Source organism: Panthera pardus, unplaced genomic scaffold (assembly GCF_024362965.1).
Source record: "Panthera pardus isolate Hobbes unplaced genomic scaffold, ASM2436296v1 HiC_scaffold_11, whole genome shotgun sequence".
Classification (NCBI taxonomy): domain Eukaryota; kingdom Metazoa; phylum Chordata; class Mammalia; order Carnivora; family Felidae; genus Panthera; species Panthera pardus.
The window spans coordinates 9,721,615-9,738,010 of NW_026526666.1; the positions used below are offsets into that span (position 1 = coordinate 9,721,615).

Consider the following 16,396-nt stretch of genomic DNA (forward strand, 5'->3'; position numbering starts at 1 on the left):
CTGCATCGGGCTGAATCCCTGCTTGGGATTCTCTCTCTTCTTCTCTCTCTCTCTCTCTGCCCTTCTCTTGCTTGCTGTGCTCTCTCTCTCTCTCTTTCAAAATAAATAAATCACCTTAAACAAATTACCAGTTTTACAGCAGAGCTCTCAAATAGCTGCGGGATGGGAAAAGACAGTTACAGGAATCACTTGTATGTAGCTTTGAAATACACCGTGTGGGTCAAATTCCAACTTAACCCAAGTATTTATTGAGCCTACTGTGTGCACAGTTGAGCGTACAGAAGGAACAGGAGACCCACTCCCGGCCTCAAGGAGGTTATGCTCCGTCTGATTCGCTTCAAGCTCCCGACTGTTGAGCTCCTGCTCTGGGCTCGATGGGGGTGGGGGAAGGGAAGAGATTGAGTTGGCCGAGCCTCTGGTCCCCAAGGCCGCACAGCCTGTTGAGGGAGAGAGCTGTATACCAAAAACGACTCCGCTATAAGTCTGGCCATAGTAACAGCTCTAATAGAAATTCAAACAGCATCCAAATGTGAACGCTTCACGAATTTGCACATTTGCTTAGGCTGCTATTTAAATTACTTTCCCTTCCCCGTGCACATGCCAATAGGCAGTAGGGGAGGCAGCGCAGGTGCTCCCCAAGCTGGCGGTGGGGGAGGGGGCAATGCTGGGGGGCGTCAGACCGAGGTGGGCGCCAGGCTGCAGATACTACACAAAGTGGACTGTGGAGCGTCAGCCCTAAAACCGCCTCTCCCGGCTGGCAGCTTTCTCATGACCATTCTTTTCTCTTCTTCCGTCTTTGTCCCTTCTGTGTGCCCCCTTCTCCAACCGCCCCTTCCTGCTTCTCCGCCGCCTCTGTCTGTCTCTGTCCCTCCCTGCCCTGGCTCATGCCGCGCCCAGGCACCTCTGTCAGCCTCCTCGCAGTGGTAGTTATTGTGTGTGGCGTGGCCCTGGTGGCAGTTTTTCTCTTTCTCTTTTGGAAGCTGTGCTGGATGCCCTGGAGGAACAAGGAGGCCTCCAGTCCCGCTTCTGCTAGCCCTCCCCCGGAGGCCCCCCAGAGCCCCAGCTCCGGAGGCAACATGGCGGACAAGCTGAAGGACACCAACAGCCTGGGCTTCCTAGAGGCGGCCGTGAAGATCAGCCACACGTCCCCAGATATCCCGGCCGAGGTGCAGATGTCGGTCAAGGAGCACATCATGCGTCACACGCGGCTGCAGCGACAGACCACAGAGCCAGCATCGTCTACCAGGTGAGGGCGGACGTCTCCCTTCCCTAACCTCCACGCCTCCACATTCCCTTATCCAATACATTGATGTGATTCCAGCCTGTGGGGTGCAGAGACCGGAAATGAGAACACCTATGGTTGGACTGGACACTATAGCAGAGGATGTGCTCTGTGATGGGTAACCGACTAGGGGGTGGGCACCGGGAAAGGCTGCAGGCAATGGGAACATTTGAGGCAGGGAGCTGTGCTCTGCAGTGTGCACTGGGACGTGCGTGGGTGGGGGGGTGCTGGGTGTTGGGAGCGAAGGCGAGATTGCCGGGCAGAGGGAAGAGAAAATGCAAAGGCCCAGAGGCATAAAAGTTCGTGGTGTGTCTAGGGATACGCCAGCAAAGCCTCACAGAGTCTGCGGCGCATGGGAGAGGAGACAAGAGGTTCCTAACACTTTGAGAATGAGGATTCCTCTGTGACCTTCGACAGAGTCCCCTGCAAGACGGCAGCTGTATACGCGGCATTCTTTAACTGAAAACAGAATAAAACGGAACAATAACAAAAAAAAAAGCCACCACCACCACACAATGACAAACACCTCTTCAACATTCAGAAACAGTTTTAAAAGAAGTGGTGCATGTAGTATGAGGCATTGTACTTATCTAGGGCTCTGGTGGGCTCCCGGGTCCCTGCAGTGTCTCCCCAGGCTCCCAGGCGACCAGCCGAAGGGAAGGAGACCTGGTCTTCAGATGGGAGTCCAGGAATGAAAGTGCTGGGGGTCACAGTTTCAGAGTTTATCATCTGACCTTGGGCAGGTTGCCCACCTTTCTTAAGCCTCACTTTTCCCGACTATACGGTAGGGCTAAGGACGCATAAGGTTGCAGTGCGGGGCCGATGAAAGAATCCGTGTGATCATGAGAGCTGACGATAGACGGCTTATTCTACACCTGGCTGTGTTCTAAGTACTTGTTGTATGTATCAATCCAGTTCGTGCTCACAGCAATCTTATGCAATTGCTACTTTTATTATCCTCATTTTGTGGCAAAGAGAAGTTAAACGACCTGACCAAGGTCACATGGCTAGACACTCACAGAGCCAATCTGTGCAGTCCGGCTCCAAAGCCCAATAAATGTTAACTACAGTGGCAGTGGTAGCGGTGGCGATGATGACGAAGGACCAGGGCAAGCAAGGATGGTCCTTCTCCTAAGGGATCTCGTGGTGTCAGGGGGGAACCAGGGTCACATCTGCTAGGAAAGAAACGTAGAAAACAGCAAGCAGAAAAAAGAGAAAAGAAAATAACAGCAAAAGGCAGCGTGTATCGAGCTTACGATATACGAGGCCCCATTCCAAGTACCTCACACATGCTAAGACTTGGGACGCTCACCGCCACCGGCACAAAGTGTGTGCAGAGAGAGAAAGGGTCGATGAGCAGGAGGAAAAGGTCTGCCCCTCCCGGCCCCCTGCAAAGGGTAGGATGAGCCAGGGCCGCCGGAGGTGTCGGCTTGCATGCCCTTCCCCCCGCCCCCGATCCCTGACCACGCCATCTCTGCCCCCTCCGCCAGGCACACGTCCTTCAAGCGCCACCTGCCACGGCAGATGCACGTGTCCAGCGTGGACTACGGCAACGAGCTGCCCCCCGCGGCGGAGCAGCCCACCAGCATTGGCCGCATCAAGCCCGAACTCTACAAGCAGAAATCGGTGGACGGGGACGATGCCAAGTCCGAGGCTGCCAAGAGCTGCGGGAAACTCAACTTCAGCCTGCGCTATGACTACGAGAGCGAGACCCTGATCGTGCGCATCCTCAGGGCCTTCGACCTCCCCGCCAAGGACTTTTGCGGCAGCTCTGACCCCTACGTCAAGATCTACCTCCTGCCTGATCGCAAACGCAAGCTGCAGACGCGGGTGCACCGCAAGACCCTGAACCCCACCTTCGACGAGAACTTCCACTTCCCCGTGCCCTACGAGGAGCTGGCAGACCGCAAGCTGCATCTCAGCGTCTTCGACTTCGACCGTTTCTCCCGCCATGACATGATCGGAGAGGTCATCCTGGACAACCTCTTTGAGGCCTCCGACCTGTCCCGGGAAACCTCCATCTGGAAGGACATCCAGTATGCCACCAGTGTGAGTACAGCCTTGCCTCCTGGGCTTCTGGAGGATTCCTAGTGCTGGGTTGAGTGGGGTGTGTGCCCGTCCCCCTCACCCCTGGAGGTAGGCGGGCCTTTGCCCTTCGGGATGTGAAGCGGGGACTCTGGAAACTGAGCAGTGGCTCAGCCCACCCTGGGGAAGTCCTTGCACTCCGTCCCAGGGTGGGGTGGGGGCAGCTGAGCTCCCACGTGGGTTGGCAAGGAAGACAATTTTTGTCCATTGCTTCTGATTACACGTTCTGGGGCGGTTCCCTCTACCTGCTAGGCCTTAGGTCTACCACCTGTAGGGTTATCTACCTCTCTGATCATGGGTAAGGACTGGGCCATGTCTCTAGACTGAATCAGACAGTGGCATCTGCCAAGGGCATCCATGTGTACGAGAAGCCTGGAACAGGCAATCAGGAACAGGGCATATTAATCAGGGTGCACGACGTTATGTTGCAGCAACAAATAATCCTAGGATTTGGTAGCTTAAAGCAACCGAGATTTAGCTCTGGGTCAGGTTACACACGCTCTGCGGCTCGGCTGGGCTTCTGCTTTACCTTGTGACTGAGGGGTCCAGGCTGACAGAGGCTCTGTTTGGAGGTGTGCTCCCGTAGGAACCATATCAGAGCAAAGGAGGTGGCGAACCACGCACTATTTCTTAAAGCTTCCGTGGCGAAGCGATCCATGTGACTTCTACTCACATTTCATTAGCCAAAGCAAGACACACGGCAACTCGGGAGGGCAGGGCAAAGAAGTCCTACTGTGTGCCCAGGAGGAGAACTTAGTGACCAACACTAGTGACTGCCACACAGCCCCTGTTCTCAGGCATTGCCTGCCCAGCCCAGTGTGAGCGATGGCGGAGGCCAGCCTGGAAGGGAACCTAAGTCCACACGTAGGACGGGGGTGCCAAGCTATTCACAATCAACTGCAGTTAACCAAGGAGCTGAGGCTCAAGCTGGCTTTTCAGAGGGAGGACAAGTTTGGCACAGAGAATGAGGAGGGCATATCCAGAGCCCTTTGGTCCACCCAGTGTAGATCCCACAAGTGTGGGTGATGTGCCTCTCTCTAAGCCCATCCAGGCAGCTAAGAGCCAGGTTGAGTGTACCCATCAGATACCAATGGCCTTACGTCTGGGTCTTGAGTGCTAGCTGGTTGAGTGTCTCCCAGGATACTTCTTGCACTGTTTCTCTGGGGCAGGGATGACCCTACTCGGTCTGCAGACTCTCCCTTTGAACAGCCAGTTCTCAGTATCTCTATGTGTTGAATTTATGAGGAGAGAGGCCAGGAAAATCTGCCCTGCTCTGATGGGAAAAGTATAAGAAAGTTGATTTGTTCGAAGCTTGGTGGGCTCCGTTTCTGCCCTAGGGAAGGACTCTGAGACACCCCGTTCTCCCAGCTGGTGCTGACTCTGACCAGATCAGTCCGACCCCCCAGTGCATCCCCCACCTTTGCTTTCATGAAATCCCCAAGAGCAGCACCAGCAGCGGGGCCTGGCAGACGGGGCAGGCAGACGGGGCGGGCTGGAACAGCAGCTGCACGCCGGCGAGCCCAAGAGCTCTGCTCTATAAATCACTATGAAGTTTACATCTGGTGCAGCTCTTCCCTTGTGGTCTCATCAGGCAGCAGCTTCATTATGGTGACTGCACAGGTAGAGAAAAGCAGCGTGGTCCTTCCCACACTGAGGTGGAGGCCCAGAGGTTCCGAGAGAGGGAGGAGTGAGGGCCAGTGGCTGGGGAAGCAAGAGCTTGACTCAGCCTCTTACCAGGGTCCTCCCCTCCCTCTCCTGGGCTTTAGCTCCAGGTATGATGCAAGACCTGGGCCTGGAATAGACAGTTGTTGCCTTAAGCCCACTCCTCATAGGGAAGCTAACTTCCTAGACACTAGAACTCTCTGGCTATCCTTGCCCTCATCCCCTCCCCTCCTCTCCTGGCCCAGCTTTAGAAAATGGCAGATCATTGGGTGCCTGGGTGGCTCAGTCGGTTAAGCATCCGACTTCAGCTCAGGTCATGATCTCACCATTTGTGAGTTCGAGCCCCACATTGGGCTGTGTGCTGACAGCTCGGAGCCTGGAGCCTGCTTCGGATTCTGTGTCTCCTTCTCTCTCTCTGCCCCTCCCCTGCTTGTGCTCTATCTCTGTCTCTCAAAAATAAATAAACGTTGAAAAAATTTTTAAAAAAAAGTAAGAAAGAAAGAAAATGGCAGATCCTCCAAAAGGTGTTGGGTAGATAGTCACCATCGTCATCATCCTCAGTTAGTACTGGTCCAGTCCTCTTCCTAAGCAGAACACTGTGCCAGGCACTGGGGAGTGAGTGGGGCTGGGATCGAAGGCAGCCCCTTCGACCCACACGGAAATGTACAATCGAATTAGGGAGACAAGAGACGTCCCTGCAGCAGTTAGTAACGCTAAGTAACGAAGAGTGTATTCTGTGTGAAGTTAGAACTGTGGGTAGGGACAGCCCAGGAATATTTCCCGGATAAGGAGGAATGAAGATAGATGGGGAGGGGAAGTATGTCTAGTTTGATTGAAGAAGGGCTTGCATCGTCACCAGGAGCACAGGGAGGCCGGGCGCGGGAGTTTCTGAAGGTGCCTGGACTCACACACCCTGTCCTGCTTGCGGTCTGAGCTGATGTTCTGCCAACAGGAGGCCCTTGGGGCCCTCCAATCCACAGCCCCTCCCGTGGGCCGGCGTTCGAGAGTAGGCTCATCCTCCTGGAGGGTGAGGAAAGGGAAGTAAGAAGTAAGAAGGTTGGTGCTTTTACCTGTTTTTTGGAGCTGACTCTGAAATTGTAATTATTTGGGGGCCAGAGAGGCACAAGTCATAGTCACTGTGAATGAGCGCTGAGTGCATGTGAAATCCTGCAGCCAGCGTGGTGGGGGCGGTACAGATGAGCACAGGGACTCCCATGTCCCCTGCGTGCTGGATTCCATTCCTAGAGCGGCGTTCAGGCCCTGCTCTGCTCAGAACTCTGGCAGCACCTCTGCCCTGCAGGCTGCTCCCCTGCGCGTGCTAACATTCCTGCGTCCTGCATTTGCTCACAAGGTTCCCACTGTCAGGCAGGCCTTTCCCCACTGCTCTGCCTGGCCCAGACCAATCCCCCTTCCAAAGTTCTCTGAGTCCTTCCGCTCCTACCAAAATTGCTCCTCTAGATATGTCCCGAATCATATTCAGTCTTGCAAAGTCCTCCGCATGGCTCAGGAATACCTTTTGCCCCCCATTTGACTTTCTCTTGTATTTTTCCTCAGGGCTGAGTGTGTCATTTTCTGCAAACGTGAGAATCAGCACTTTCTTGTTGAATGACCAGTGGTTTAGTTAATTCCATCAAAACTATATACTGGTACACCCACCAAGAAAGGATTCTTGAAGAAGCAATGGGAATCGGGTATGGTTAATCTGGGAAGGCTTCCTGGAGAAAGGCAAATAGTATTTTGAAAACTGGGTTAGAGCCGGGCTTGGTGGGGACAGAGGCAGCCTGTCCAGCCCTTCAGAGGTATGGTTCAGGGAGACGGTTTGTGTCTGGAGCGGCAAGTTGATTAACCTGTTGGATCAGAGGGTCTGGACTGAAGTGGGGGGTCAGTGACCCGCGGGTTAGGGAGGACAGGCACTGTGAGAATCGGGGTTTAGGAGGCTGCTCTGAGGTCGCGTGAGTCTGTGAATGCTGTCGCCTTGCTGGTCCTTACACTTGCGTTGGGGTATCACATTCAGCCCTGGCAGGTAGAACACTTGCATTGGGGTATCACATTCAGCCCTGGCAGGTGTGTCCCTCGTTTTGGCTCCAGCCCAAGTTGGTGTGAAGTAGCAAAGCCTGGAACATTCCTACTGTTTTCTCACAACCGCTGAAATAAGAAGTTTCCAGGCTAGTGAAAGGGAGGTGTACTTCTGGGGAATCTAGATGTTCATTGCACATCTTAAGCCACGAGGGACATTTGCCTCACCGCCCCCACGTTGTTCTGGAGGGAAGCTTGGGAGCAATGGAGGTTGCACACACCTCGCCAGGCTGGAGAGTGAGAAGCCAGCAACCCGGACGTGCCAGAGTCATTGGAGGCCTCTTCTGTTCCACTGAATCGAGGAGCTCAGAGGGGGAAGGAAATCGTGGAAGTTCATTAAATCCACTCCAGCCCCAGGCAGGGGTCTCTCCGCCCCCCCCCCCCCCCACGCTCTTGCCGCCCCCCACTCCTGCCTGGCTTGACTAAGCGCCCCTGGTGGTCCCCTGGGCGTTCCCAGCGGCTGCCGGTTTCCCTCCGCCTAGAACTTTGATTGGCTGAAATCCCTCTGCCCTTCCCTCCCCCACCTTCTACCCCAGTCTCATTATTTCTATATAAAGCTGTAGATTTATCATTATAATAGAGCCACCGTCACCCGGGTTTGCTAACATCCCTGTAATCTTGTAGTTATTGCTACAGAGGCCTTAGACCCCACTGCACACAACTGTTCTGTCGCTATTTCTGCTCCTTGGTGGCGGGGGAAGGTGAAGCCTGTAATTGGGGCCATAAATATGTGTTGTGCTTGGTGGCATTAACAGACTCAGCCATCTTCCTGCCTTACCAGGTCCCTGACAGGCCGGAGAGAGCAGGTCTGGGTGTGTGTGCGCATGGGTGACGGTTGTTTGGGGTGATGGTGTGCTCTCAGGGACCCTGGGCTCAGAGTCTGCGGGGAGGAAGAGAGGCCATATGTGGCAGAACAGTCTCCAGCCTGGGAATGAGCAGGGCTGTACAGAGCGAGCTCGGGCTTTGGTGCCAAACAGACCTGGGTTGTATTCTTGCTTCTGCTCTTTCTGGCTTTGAGACCTCGGGGACTTTACCTAAATTGTGCCTTGGTTTCCACATCAGCAACACCGGGATAATACTGGTAGGTAGATCGCCTGTAGCGATATTTATGTAGAAAAGTCGGGCGCCTGGGTGGCTCAGTCAGTTTCTTGATTTAAGCTCAGGTCACCATCTCACCATTTGGTGAGTTTGAGCCCTGCGTTGGGCTCTGTGCTGACAGCGCAGAGCCTGCTTGGGATTCTCTCTCTCCTTCTCTCTCTGCCCCTCCCCCACTTGAGCGTGCATGTACATGCGCTCTCTCTCTCTCTCTCTCTCTCTCAAAATAAATAAATTAACATTTCAAAAAAAGTAAACATACCTGAGATGCCTAGGTCAACACTGTCACAGAGCCCCTAAGCCCCATTGTCACAGTGACTTCCCTTCTAGCTCAGCCTGTGGGTCACTGTACCACTCTCAAACCTGACCCCCTACTTGGGTCCAGACCGCCTATTCTGACAGGTTGTTGGTTATTCTCATTCTTATTTCTTGTCTTAGCCGTGCCATATGTGTTCTGTGTGACCTTGGAAAAGTGACTTGTCCCCTCTGAGCTGCAGTTAACTCAGTGTTAAACCAGCTTCAAATTTCCGAGATTCTGAGATTCTTGGCTGGTCTTACTGAGAAGTGTGGGGCTCTCTTGCTTTCAGAGCAGAGTTACCCAGTCCCTGGGAGTGTGCCCGTAGGAGAGGCCTCAAGCTCAGGTTAACAGGCCACTGGGCAGAATTTCCAGACAAATTCTCCTCCGTGAAGTGTCAGTAAGAGTCAGTCCTCTCTTCAAGCCCGTGGGAGACGTCTTTCCTCCAGGGGCTCCTGCCACAAGGAAGCCCCACTCCCCACCAACAAGCTGTCTTCCTCCTTTTCCCACGAGGCACAGTCCCGTGGAGGGGACTTAGCTCCCTCCTCATCCACCTCCTTTCACGTCCCTGTTTACCGGGGTGGGGGGTGGGGGGTGGCCCTTGACTTGAGCTCCTACCAGGGGCCTAGAGCACAAACAACTTTATCACATTTTATCCTCACCACAAGACTTATTATCCCCTTTTTGTAAACAAAGAAATGAAGGATCAGGTTAAGTGACTTACCAGCGTCACCCGGAGAGAAGGTGGTAACCAGCCAAGATTCAGATCGGGATCTTCAACCAAGCCTGTGTTCCTTGCACAGCTGGAGCAGAGCAGGATTACATTGCTCCCTGGGGCAGAAGACAGATCTTGAGATTGTGTAGCTCATCAAGGGATCTGGAAGAGAGCTTTGTTTTCTCCTTGCCCTGGTTAAGTTCTCTCCTTCCTCTCATTCCAGGGGGCAGCTTTTGTGCTGACACTGGGACTCCTTTACCATCTCCCCAGGATTCTTCCTGTGGGAAGTGGCCTGACATTCACGGCTCTTTTGTTCAACCAACATTTATGGAGCTTCAAATGTGTGTGGTCAGTTACATCACCGAACAGTTGTTGGGTGTAGAAGCTTGACCTGGCTGTGGAAAGGGTGGCAGAGAAAGAGCCCTTCGCCTCGGAGTGCCTAGGCTAATGGGCACCTTAGAGCAAACCCAGTGGCCCTTCAGCCCCCTTGCACACACGGCACATGCTTGGGGACAGACAAGTTCAGGACACTTGCAATAAAACTATGCTCTACTACAAGCCCTGTGCAAAAATGTTGCGGAGAAGTGGAGAAGAGAAATCAGAGTCAGAAAAGGAGAGTTTTAGGCTAGGCCTTGATGGCAGTGAGGGTAGGGCGTGCTAAAAAGTGGGGGTAACAGAGGTAGGGGAGTGTGTTTCTTTATTTTCTCCAGATTGGGGGAAGGATCCAGAAAGAACTTCTCTCACATCAGATTGTTGTGTTTTTTTTTTTTTTCCCCTTCGTGCCAGACTACTTGTGTAATTAACTATATACCAGGCACCAGCTTAGCATTGGGAATTCGATGACTTAAACTCCAGTCCTGTCCTCAAAGCCTCATAGTCTGACGGGGGAGGCAGCTCTGCCATCCCAAGGGACGTGCAGGTCCTCACTAACCCAGCATGTTGAGGAAGGCTCGCCTCCTGGAATGCAGTTGCCTCTCGCCAGAAAAGAGTTCAGTTGTATCCCCTTCTCATGCCCACGTACTCAAGTCAAATGAGATCCAAGGGTAGCCACAAAAGGCCTTTTCAAGTAGAGCTAAAGAATCAGCAAAATTGATCCACAGTGACTCATTAAATCACCGTGGGATGAAGCCTCCCCAAGGCTCATTGACCAGCCGTTCGATGCAGCTCGCACCTTGGATCTCAGGCCCATGGGGCCATCCCGGCTGGAAGGTGGGCGGGACAAGAGGGAAGCATGATGAATCTTCATCTGCTCAATGTACCTTCAGGGATCCCTCACAGAACTTATGTGGGTCCAAGAACAACTGAAAGGGCAAATAGAGGCCTTGCTTTCAAGGAACTTATCGCTTGCTGAGTGAAGGAAGGTGTCAGAGCAAGTCGATGTAATCAAAAGAACACAATAGTTTGAAGTGATTATGTAGGGCGGGTGATTAGGATGAGGGTACGGTCGGCAGAAGTTGGGAGCAAAAGCTGAGCTTTGGGGACACCCACAGTCACAGAGGAGGAGGCCAGCAAAGGGCAGGAATCAGGAGGAGACCCAAGAGAGAAGAGGACTGAGGAAGCAAGGGGAAGGACAGTCGGGCAGGGATCTGTCCCCACTGTGCATGAGGCACCGAGCGTGGTCCAGGGCCCTGGGGCTGCACTGCTAAACAAAGTCCTTGCTCTCAAGGTGATTACACTCGGGTTGGGGGACACAAATGGGTTGGTGAGGCAAACAGTGTGTCAGAAGGATAGTGTGGAGAAAGCAAAGCAGGGAAGTATGGTGGGGAGGGTGGTCTGAAGAAAGGATTGTGGGCGGGGGAAGAGGGGGGGACAGGCTGGTCAGGAGAGACCTCCCCGAGAGGTGCCCTCTGAGTAGATCCGAACGATGACTAGGAGAGAGCCATGCAGATATCTGGAAGAAGAGAGGTCCAGGCAGAGAGCAAGGCAAATGCAAGGAACCTGAGATGGGAGGGCGCCTGGCTTGGTCAGAGAGCAGTCAGGGGGCCAGTGTGGCTGAAGCGGAAGTGGGCGGGGAGGGCGTGGAGCAAAAGACGAAAGGAGAGGAGTAAAGGGGTGGGAAAGCTTAATGGGGCTCCACAGTCACACATTTTTAACTATCCCTGTGGCTGGCAGGTCAGGCTCAGACTATACAACCAGGGCAAAGACAGAGAAATCAGTGGGGAGGCCATTGCCGTAAAAAAGAGACAGCGGTGGCTTGCGCAAGAATGGTGGAGACCTAAGACCTGGCTTGACTCTGCATATATTGTAAAAGCGGAACTGGCAGGCAGTATTTGCTGGCAGATTGGGCATAGGGTTTGGGGTATGGGGAAAGAGAAGAATCAAGGTTTTCAGCTTGAGCAGCTCGGGAGGGACTCACCATTCACAGAGTTGGGGAATCCTGGAGGAAGGATCCATTTGGAGAGAAGATCAGAGGCTCAGATTTGCACACATTATATTCCCAGATATATGTCCCAGATACTTCTGGGACATCCAAATGGAGTTGTTGGATAGGAACTTGGGTATAGAGCCTAGGGTCCAGAGAGAGGCCTTGGCTAAAGAAATAAATGTAGGGGCACCTGAGTGGCTCAGTCGGTTGAGTTTCGGACTCTTAATTTCGGGCTCAGGTCATGATCCCACAGTTCATGGATCAAGCCCCATGTCAGGCTCTGCACTGACAGCACGGAGCCTGCTTGAGATTCTTTCCCTCCCTCTCTCTCTACCCCTCTCCTGCTGTCTCTCTCTCTCAAAATTAATTAATTAATTAAAAAAAATAAATGTAATGCATATAAATGGCATTAAAAGCCATGAGACTAGTTGCGATCCCACGTTTAGAGACCCACATTTAGACTGAGCCTTGGGACTGTCCTCTCTCGTTGTGGGGACTGGGAGGAAAAATCAGCAAAGATGACGGACCCCTAAGGGCCAGTGAGGTAGGAGGAAAAGCGGGGAAGAGTGGTACCCTGGGAAACAGAGAAAGTGTTTTCAGGATGAGAGGGAAAGACCAACGGTATCAGGTGGGCCCAGTAAGAGACACGCTGAGGCCTGCCCGTTTTTCCCAACATCACGTGACAAGGGCCCACCTGGGGAAGAGGTCACATGTGGAAGATTGGGACATGGGATGTACCATTTTAGGGGAATTTTCCAGAGCGACTGGCCCTCCCAATGTGATTTAAAGGACTAAGAAGGTTTGGCAGTGTGTCGTCAGGCTGGCTCCAGGCATGGGTCATGCCTTGGGGAAGGCCAGGCTGGGATGGCGGGCGGGGTGAGAGGCGTCAGCCCATTCAGGGCAACTCGGGCCAAAATAAAACACTCCATCAGGAGTTTGCGACAAAGGCTCAGTATCCCTAGAATTCTGCCTTAAATTCCCAGGTGTCTGGACTCTTGCAGGCAGGACGAAGCCAGGCTAGAAGCAGAGAGGGAGAGCTTCCGAAAAGAGGCCCATGGGGCAATTTGGGGTCACAGAGAAGGCACGGGAAGTATGAGGGAGCAAGCCTCGGCCTGGGCTGCCTGCCCAAACCGCGAAGACTGCTCCCCAAGCCGTTCTGCCGGAGATGCTCTGAATAATGTATGAAGCCCGTCATCCCTGCTCGCTGTTTCAGTGGCCAGGGCCCCAAGTGAGCCCTCCAGGCTGCCTGACCTGTGCCTGGGTCAGAGGTCACCCGGGTCGAGAGGGGCTGCAAGGCTCCCTTGTTTGAATGCTGCTCCCTGGGACTGCTAATGTTCATTTACCCCCACACTTCTGAGGCCAATAGGGCCGAGGCTTTCCTAGACAAGGACTGCTGAAAATCCATCAGGAGCCCAGCCAGGGGAAGAGGTGGGGTGTGGGGTCCGAGCTCCATTGCACAGGCAGCATGCTGGGGAGACGGCACACACTCCCAGAGCAGCAGCAGGGCCCCTGCATGCCCGTCAGTGCTCCAGGTCTGTGAGTTCTTCCAGCAGAGGTGCTGGGCGCGCACTGCCCCTTCCACACCCCCTCACTTGAGCCAGCTGGGACCAGGAGACGTTCTCGGGTACATGGGGTTGAAGGTTTCCCCTGTGGTGCTGCGAAACAAAGCTAATTGGTCCAGACAGGGCCCTGACCTGGCTGTAAGCAGAGTTGCTCAATAACCGCTTCACTGGCCTTGGGTGTTCTCTCTTGGTAAGAGAGCCTTCCCCGAGGCTTCAGAGGATACGGCCTTAAGAGGCTGCCAGAGGCTCAGAACGGTGGAGCTCACCCTTGATAAATTCCTAGCATCCAGACAGCCCCACTGCCCACTCCACTTCCTGCAGAGCCCAGCTCCCACTGGCAACTGGACTGGAGCCTTGCTCTGCCTCCCTCCTCTGCTCGCGGCTTCACCCCTGCCCTGCCACGGCCCCTTGTGCACTTCATTAGTATGCTGCGCATCTCAATAGTATAAATATCTAATCTTTGCCTTACACGAGAATGAATGGGAAATCATTAGGCAGTGAGCTCATGCATCAACCAAAATCTATTCCGCTAACACTGGAGCACTTTCTGCGCTTCCCCCACCTTGCCGCACAGAGCATATGCACTGGTCTTGTCGCTTCTATCACCTGATAACCCACAGTGACATTTTCTCCTGGAGAGAGATTATTTGGTCACAAGGGAAGCAACAGCCAAACCTTCCCTCTGGACACTGTCAAGGACATTCAGACTCCAGAATTCGTTCAGGAGGAAGGGACTGTACTGGGTCCTCTAGATCGGCATAAATGCAAAGACTGGGGTCACTGGATGTAACCATGAGCAGAATAGCAACCACCTTGGGAGAACTGGGGCAGTCTCTGAGGGGTTTCTGTGGACCACAGTGCTAGCACTTCATGTTCTCATGGACTTGGGGAAGGTCAGAGTTGGAAAGGGCCTCAGAGATGACCTATCTGGCCTCATGTCCTCTTCCTCCAGATGATCAAGTCATGACCAGAGAGGTCATGCTTGTCTGGGGTGGCTTGGTGAGTCCATGCAAATCTGGACCCCAAACCCAAGATCTCATCCTGTGCTCTGGCTACTGCCCTTTATGGGGAATTCTCTTGCCCTGGTTTCTGTTACTCACTCGTCATCTCTCCCCTTCCCTTCCAAAGTCATTGCCTACTGGCTGTCTTCATTCTATGCCTGTGAGTCTCTGAATCCTGCAAGGAAGAGGGTCAAGAGATGACCAGGAGTCCAAGGCATGAAGTGTCAAAGGGCACATGGCAAAGACCACATTCTCACTGCCCACAGTTAGCCTCTTGCTTGGAAGAGACTTCTAGTCTCCACTGAGACTAGAAATAGGGAAAACCAACAAGCAATGTCAGTACAAAAACCAAGGAGGAAAGAGAGGCCATTTATCACAGTGCCTGAGACCCAAAGTCAACTAAGCCCGACTTCAAAGCCTCCCCATTGCACATAAATATTTATCCTTTGGAGGAGGAAGGAGGCAGGGCTAGCCGTAGGGGGTCTAGGTCAACCTTGTCCAGTTGCTAGCGTGTTTCTAGGGTATTTTAGCATCAGCAACTATGTAGAAATATGTGGCCTCCCAGCAGACAGCATTCCTCACCCTCCCTCCCCCGCAAAGCCCGTGCCCATCTGGCCCCCATTCATCCTCATCGGTTGTCCCTGTAGGCACATTTTCCTCTTCTGTCTGAGTTGACACCTACTCATTCTCCATGAATATTCAATGCCTTCCTCTCTGGACAAAGTCTCTGAGACCTTGAGGGTCTCTCTAGGGCTGTAGCAAAACTTGGGATTGAGAGTTTCCGGCACAGTCCACTTGGCCTAGAGACAAGGACGCAAAGCAGGGAGAGCACCCCGGGCACAGCCTGGCGTTCAGGGAGTGCACCAGCATCCTTGACTATGACACTGGTTTCTCTGGGAGGTAATTTATATTGTGATCAGAAAACATGTGTTTGAGTCTGTGCAGTGGGGTCGAGGCGCCAGGAGAAGGGACAGAAGAACAGGGCTCAGATTACTGTCTGTGGGGAGTCCGATTACAGGTGTAAGCGGGCATCAGCTAGGGCTTCTCTGGCTCTTATGTGCCAGGCTCCGGGTGACAAAGCTTACCTTTCATCCTCACCACGCCCCTGCAGGGTGGATACTGCTGTTGTCCCCAGTTTTCAGGAGGGGAAACTCAGGCAACCAGCTCAAGAGCAAAAAGCCAGGGAGACACAGAGCCAGGAGCCAAACCCAGGTGACTTGGCCATACTGTATGTGCCCCAGTCCTCCCCTCTGCTGCCTCTCAGGAGCTGGCTAGGGAGGGCTGTCCCCAAGGTCCTGCCTCTTCGGGGATGGGGAAGCAGATGTCCTCCCTTTCACTCTAATTTCCTGCCTCTTCTGAAATGTCCTCCTCTCTGCCTCTGGTAGCTCTTCCTTCACTGACCCAGTCATGGGACATAAGCCCGGTCCACCCAACCCCAGGCGAAACAAAGTGAGTAGCCACACTTTGGTTGGAGGTTTGCTGTCATGGGAACTGTATCTCTCCCCCCACCACCCAGTGGAGAACCCGGCAAAACCCTGTGGACTGCTGGTGAGCACCCGCTCCGAGGGCCTCTCCCACCAAGCCTCCATAGACTGCCGGCTCCCGTCCTTCTCTGGGCTCCCCTCCATCTTCCTCAGCTTCCAAGACTCAAAGCACAAACAAATAAACAAAGGCCCTCTTTAAATTGCCCTGGGCAATTAGTTCTCTCCAGCTCCTATGCCTGGGCCGGATTCCAGCTCCATCTTCGAACATTCAAAACCGTCAGAGTATTCAGTTGAGTAATGATGGACCATCTTCTCCAAGAGCAGTGGAAGCCTGAGACTGGTTTATTGCCTTTCCTAGGCTCCACCCTCCAGAGAAGGCAATTGTGGTTTTCAGTAACGTTTGCTTTCTCTTGTTACCTAACAACTGCTGTGGCCACTGGCATTCTGTGAGCCCATAAAATGGCTTGTGGGGCCCTCCCTGTGTATGCGGAAAGAATTCCCTCCTTAGCGGGCTAGGCAGAGGGACCACCAAGATAGGAAAGGGGAAGACACGCTCCATCTCAGCCCTCCCAGTTCTGCCAGTGGGTTGAGCCCTTCCCACCAAGGGAGGCCCCAGACTGGCAGATGGCTTGGACGGGGTCTCAGCCAGGAAGGATACGGGCTGTTAGGAGACCATAGATGAGTGTTGAGAAAAGAAAGGATGCCACTCCCCAGAAATGGGCAGAGAGTTGCCAGGGGAAACCCCAGGGATGGGCCTGCGAAGCTGTCCCAGCC

The 16,396-nt window shown here is 53.6% G+C and overlaps 1 protein-coding gene and 1 long non-coding RNA gene across 12 annotated transcripts in view; one reads left to right on the forward strand and one right to left on the reverse strand.

The window, feature by feature from the left end:
* SYT6 (synaptotagmin 6) overlaps nt 1-16,396 on the forward strand; it is a 61,897-nt gene that overhangs the window by 10,708 nt on the left and 34,793 nt on the right. For 8 of the 10 annotated variants that reach the window (XR_002082276.2, XR_002082277.2, XM_019457911.2 and 5 more), the window contains exons 2-3: nt 898-1,246; nt 2,773-3,331. Coding sequence is in view for 8 of the 10 variants with exons in the window: in XM_019457911.2 (XP_019313456.1) it covers nt 898-1,246; nt 2,773-3,331 (908 nt within the window). In the remaining 2 variants the exon portion in view is untranslated. The remainder of the gene's footprint in view (nt 1-897; nt 1,247-2,772; nt 3,332-16,396) is intronic. The other 2 variants (XM_019457914.2, XM_019457915.2) reach the window with 1 other exon arrangement.
* Nucleotides 1,111-9,691, reverse strand: LOC109272094 (uncharacterized). 2 transcript variants are annotated; one of them, XR_002082281.2, is made up of 3 exons: nt 9,220-9,691; nt 7,327-7,410; nt 1,111-1,322 (listed from the first exon to the last, which is right to left on the reverse strand). It is a non-coding gene; the product is annotated as an uncharacterized LOC109272094 (long non-coding RNA). The 2 variants fall into 2 exon arrangements; XR_002082278.2 differs by lacking the exon at nt 1,111-1,322 and adding an exon at nt 5,738-6,049.